Below are 5,000 nucleotides of genomic sequence, written 5' to 3'. Positions count from 1 at the left end.
GGCCATTATGCCATGATATTAATGGATTAGTGTAGTGGAGAGAAATTCATGCATTTTTAACTTACCTCAAATTTTGCTGTAAACTTTCTGACAATATGTATTGGATAGTACATTGTCTTGGTTGACCAACTACATTTGTGATTTGATAAGATGATATTTTTGCAACTACAACTTTAAGCTTAAAGTTAGCTGATATTTATTGCCAGTCCTTGTTGATGATATCCACACCCATCTGTAGATATATCTCTGCATACATGAACAGAGAGACCGTTGTTATCATTTCCCAAGGATTGTTGTTGCTGTGTAATTACAAAGCATTGAGTAGATGCTTAAAAGGTGCCTGGTGATGCCAGCCAACTCAGGGCAGCTTGGGCATAACCAGCTATCACTGCCTCATGTAAATGTGTACGTGTACACACACATACACACACACACACACATATAAAGAAAGCCAGACCTGTAGCAATAATTGTTTTTATTTTTTTATTTTTAATGTCCAACATTTCTCTTGTACAGTTTCCATGGCAATGGAGAGACGACTGCCTCTACATTACCCCAGGTCAAAGGGATGCCAGACATCCCATAATAAAACACATTTAAAAACCAAGAGAGATACACAGCCTCTTTCCCTCCCCTTCATCCATCCATTCTGTCTCTTGCTCTTGCAGGAAGGGTGTCCTCTCCTCATATTGGGCACACAGTGGAAAAGTCTGGTCCCGTACACACACTTTGGGCTGGCTTCCCAGACGAGGATTAAGCTTAGTCCTGGGCTGAAGAACATGGCTCTATTCAACATGCTGTTTGCTTTGGGACTAGACCTAATCCTTGGAGAATTGCCAGTGATTTGGAAATGAAAAGACATTACAACAACTGCAAATACACTCCTTCAAATGGAACTCAACCTCCATACACACAACATGATCTGTAAAGCATCAATAAACATTAAACTCAGATATGAATACATCATTAATTAATTAATTAATTAATTAATTAAATAAATAAATAAATAAAATAAATTAATCTCATGTCTGTACAAGATAAAGGTACTATAAATAAATGGTAGAAATCAGTTGGCAGTAAAAAAAATGAGGTACAGTCCAAAAGGGCAAGGATAGGTTGGGAAGAGGGTTTCTTTTTGGCAAAACTCACATTAATCCAGATGGATGACACGTAAAGAGATGAATGGATATGACATTTACTTTAAATGAGACAGAATATGAAGCTCTATGTTTGTGTCGGTGTGTGTATCCGTGTGCCTCCTCCTCCTTCTACCTCCATTCTATTCCAGGTTAATTTGGCAGACTGGCAGTCTGATCTGAACAGTGTATAAAACGTAAAAGTGCCTTCCCTGCTCTGAAAACAACTGCACTCAGACCATCTTCCTGTCCTCTACCTTCCAATATCCACATGGATCAGGACCATGTCAACCTCAATACCTCTACATCCCACGACTGCCACTGTTTCCTTCATAATCTCATTTTACAATCACAGGTCTGTCCAATCCCATCCCCTCTATAACACTTTATATAAATCATCCCTCCTGTCTCCTCACCAATCACATCTCCACGTCATAATTCTCATCAATCACGTGAATCCCTGTCCCTTTGTCATATATCCAGCCTTCCTGTGTGTGTGGATTTGTTTGTGTGCATGTATGTGTTTGTGTGTCAGTTTAGAGATATGCATGATATGATGTCTTGTAAAGGTATGGATCAGGACAGGTTTAGGTTGAGTCTGGCTTTCTGAAACAGGAGAAATCACATCTCTCTCACCACCTTGCTGGACAAAAATCTGCAAAAAACATCACAAGAGATTTTTTTTCTATCATCTCCAATGAAAAAGATACAAAAATGTATAAAAATGTTATTTACAGTTTCATATTTTCTGATCCTCTCTGGCGTTTGGGTGTGAAGTCTGTGTTATGCTACTCAAATGTGACTGTCGTCTTTTCTCTCATTCTCTTTTCCTGGCTCTGGCTCTGGCTCAGGCACACCCCCTTTGAGAGCCTGCCATTCCCCATCCAGAGACTCCTCCTTCCTGCTGCAGAATTCAGTCAAAAGTCCTTTGATATCCTTAGGGGTGCTAGGTAGGCTACAACATTGAGCCACTTCCTTTTTCTGTGTCCCCCAGTGCTGAAATGCATTGTGGGATGGGGAGGGTGTCATCAAGACTGTCCCTCACTTCTGTTGATTCTGCAGAGAGTAAAACCAACAATGAGACTGAAAACAATCCATACAGTTTGTGTGTGAAATGAATGCAAAGATCATGAACACAGACACACACACACACACACACACACACACAGTCAAGACACAGTCAAGACACAGAGTCAAGACTGGGTAGAAGCAGCACTTTATATTCATATATATATATATGTATAAAAAAATTGAACAATGAGTTGGCTATTGCAAAGACTCCCATGCATGTACAGATAGGAGGTGGAGGTAAAGTAGATCGGAAGGACCCAATCAAAGGACAGAGAATAATGACTGACAGGCAGACAGGCGCTGAAAGGGAGTGGGTGATGGGGAGGAGGGGGCGGGACTTACTCAGCGTCGGGGGAGACCTCAGAGATGCTGTGAGAGGTGGCAGAGTGGGGTGGGGAGGGGGAGGGGCCAGTTGCCTGGGGGTTGGCTGTGGGCGGGGCCAGGACAGAGGAGCTGAAGGAGGCCAGGATGGAGGAGAGAATGTCCAGGTGCTCGCTGGAGGGGGGTCTGCTGGAGGGGGCTGCCGATGCGGAACCCGAGCTCAAGGGAGGAGGGTACCTACATGGAGGGGCGGAGTCAAGTCGCCCCCGGGCGCGTGGGGTGGAGCTCCGGCAGCTGTGGCTCCTCGCTGATTGGTGGGGGAGGCGAGGAGGGCGGGGGCTGCTCCGGGTGCGAGGGCTGCCGAGGGGGCAGCGTGCGGAGCCATTCCCGGCACGGCCCTGCACCGTTGGGCCCTCCAGACGTCTCCAGCTGCTCGCGCGAGCGGCTGCTCATCAGCGCCCCCCCGAGGTGCTCGCGAGACAGCTGCCGCCGCGTCAGCGTGCCGAGCTGGGAGCGCGAGCCGCTCAGGCCGCCCTCCATCCCCGGGCCGGTCAGGTCCTCGCGTGAGGTGTGTGCGCTGTGAGTGGGGCCCAGCCTCTCGCGGGACCCGCCCAGCTCGCGTCGCCGCGGCAGCAGGTCCAGGTTGTCACGGGAGCGCTGTCGGCGGGCGAGCGAGTCGAGGTGCTCCCGGGACGAGTGGCGGGAGGCGGGCTGAGACAGGGAGCCTGAGCACATGCGGCCGTACGAGGCAGCCGGCACGCCGCGGTGACCCAGTGTAGATGTGCGGTACCAGGACAGCTCATTCGGAACCTGACCCACAGAGGACAAAGCCGGGGGGCAGCCCATACGGTTCTTCAAAATACCTGACAGAGAGAAAGGGAACCACAGTGAGTTTATGTGTGTGGGGTCTGTAAACATAACTAATCCCACATGACATTGCTTTAAAGAGGGTCAGATTTCAACATGAGGGTGGATTTATTGTTTATAGTTGACATTTAATAATTTTCCTGGCTCACCTGTGTTATTTAAAGGGATTTTTTTACAACACAACCAACTGCTGACTCAGGCCTTTTGAGTGTGTACGTGTTTGCATCTCACCCTTGCGATGTCTCTGTGAAGGTGTGAGTCCACTCTCGTCTCCGCTGGTAAGAGCTGCATCGGGCTGGTTGTTGTTGGCAGCGTCCTTGCTGTAGTCAGCCCCCAGGGGGCGCTCAGAGCCCCACTTCTGCAGAGAGTGGACCTCGCACTCCTCCAGAGCAGGCCAATAGGACAGCAGGTCATTCCCATCCAGGTCTGAAACACAAACAACAACAACAAATCTCATTGGTTGAGGCTCACACACATATCATGCGGGACACATTCCTCAGTGGGTAAGAGTCTCACGACTGTGAATAATCTAAGGAGACGGCACAGATAAAGCAGATGAATGAGAGCACACACACACATAACTCAGCAGTCAGTCTATTTAGATATGACCCAGAGTTATAGCAGGAGAAAATAACTTCTTGCTTATCTACACTATTTGTCCTCAGGCAAGAATGTCTGAGAAAGGCTCCCTGTTACAGACTACTGAGGCATACTGATTCAAAGCCATGTCTGTTGTGTGTGTGTGAGTGTGTGTGTGTGTGTATGTGTGTGTGTGTGTGTGTGTGTGTCTCTCTCTCTCTGAACTGATGTCACGAGCATGGTTTTGCTTTCGCATCTCTTCATTTTTTAATGAAGATCCACCTCGGCATCTGCCATGCAGTCCTGTCAGACAGCAGCGGTGCTGGCAGTGTGTGTGTGGGATATGCAGCTTTGATGCTCTCCTTGTAATGCACCTTCCTCACTTCTTTGTTCGGGAGTTTTCAGAAGGGCATTAGATCTGTCTCACACAAGCGAGAGCATGGGAATCTCATGTTGAAAAGCTTCTCTCCGTTGTCATTCCTCGGGAACAGGATGTTTCCTCTTTTATTCATCGCTGCTAGCGTGTGGAGCAGCATTGAAAAGGCATGCCTGGCTGAACCGCTCGGCTTAGGCTCCTCTGTCATGACATTATTTATTATGTTACCACGGGCTAGAGACTGCATCCCAGACAGTAATTATATAGCAGTCCAGGGCTAAATCATATTTGTAGTAGCAAATCTTCAATCAAAGCTCAAGTGGTGGGTATCAGCCAGTGTAATTCTACTCTAGTGAAAGGTTCAAGGCACAATAACTGTGTTGGTTGTGATAGGTGGAGAATGTATGTTTATACTAATCATACACCCAGAGTGGAGTGTTCAATAACGCTAGGGTCTTGGGGAAGTGTGTCTGTGTGTCTGTGTGTCTGTGTGTCTGTGTGTCTGTGGCTTTCAGCGGGTCGGTGAGAGGAGACGAGGGCTCACCTTTGGTGCCATTCTGGGCGGGTTCTGTGAGCAGCCTCTCGCTGTGGTTGGAGCGCTTGAAACGGCGCTGAATGCGACCACGGAGACGCACGTTGTCCTCGCTCTC

At 47.8% G+C, this 5,000-nt stretch overlaps 2 protein-coding genes across 4 annotated transcripts in view; one reads left to right on the top strand and one right to left on the bottom strand.

The window, feature by feature from the left end:
• Positions 1 to 607, top strand: part of LOC105906427 (fibrinogen silencer-binding protein) — a 4,840-nt gene extending 4,233 nt beyond the window's left edge. For both annotated transcript variants that reach the window (XM_031566435.1, XM_012834573.2), the window contains one exon: positions 1 to 607. This exon is cut by the window's left edge and continues 1,687 nt beyond it. The gene's annotated coding sequence lies outside the window, so the exon portion shown is untranslated.
• A 384-nt stretch (positions 608 to 991) lies between these two features.
• Positions 992 to 5,000, bottom strand: part of celsr3 (cadherin, EGF LAG seven-pass G-type receptor 3) — a 44,715-nt gene continuing 40,706 nt past the window's right edge. Inside the window, exons 33-36 of one of the 2 annotated variants that reach the window (XR_006152380.1) lie at positions 4,895 to 5,000; positions 3,627 to 3,821; positions 2,550 to 3,391; positions 992 to 2,192 (exon numbers count right to left, since the gene is read on the bottom strand). The exon at positions 4,895 to 5,000 is cut by the window's right edge and continues 68 nt beyond it. Coding sequence is in view for 1 of the 2 variants with exons in the window: in XM_031566434.1 (XP_031422294.1) it covers positions 2,784 to 3,391; positions 3,627 to 3,821; positions 4,895 to 5,000 (909 nt within the window). In the remaining variant the exon portion in view is untranslated. The remainder of the gene's footprint in view (positions 2,193 to 2,549; positions 3,392 to 3,626; positions 3,822 to 4,894) is intronic. The other variant, XM_031566434.1, reaches the window with a different exon arrangement.

The sequence above is a fragment of the Clupea harengus genome, chromosome 4, assembly GCF_900700415.2.
Source record: "Clupea harengus chromosome 4, Ch_v2.0.2, whole genome shotgun sequence".
Classification (NCBI taxonomy): domain Eukaryota; kingdom Metazoa; phylum Chordata; class Actinopteri; order Clupeiformes; family Clupeidae; genus Clupea; species Clupea harengus.
This window is presented reverse-complemented; position numbering and strand designations above follow the sequence as displayed.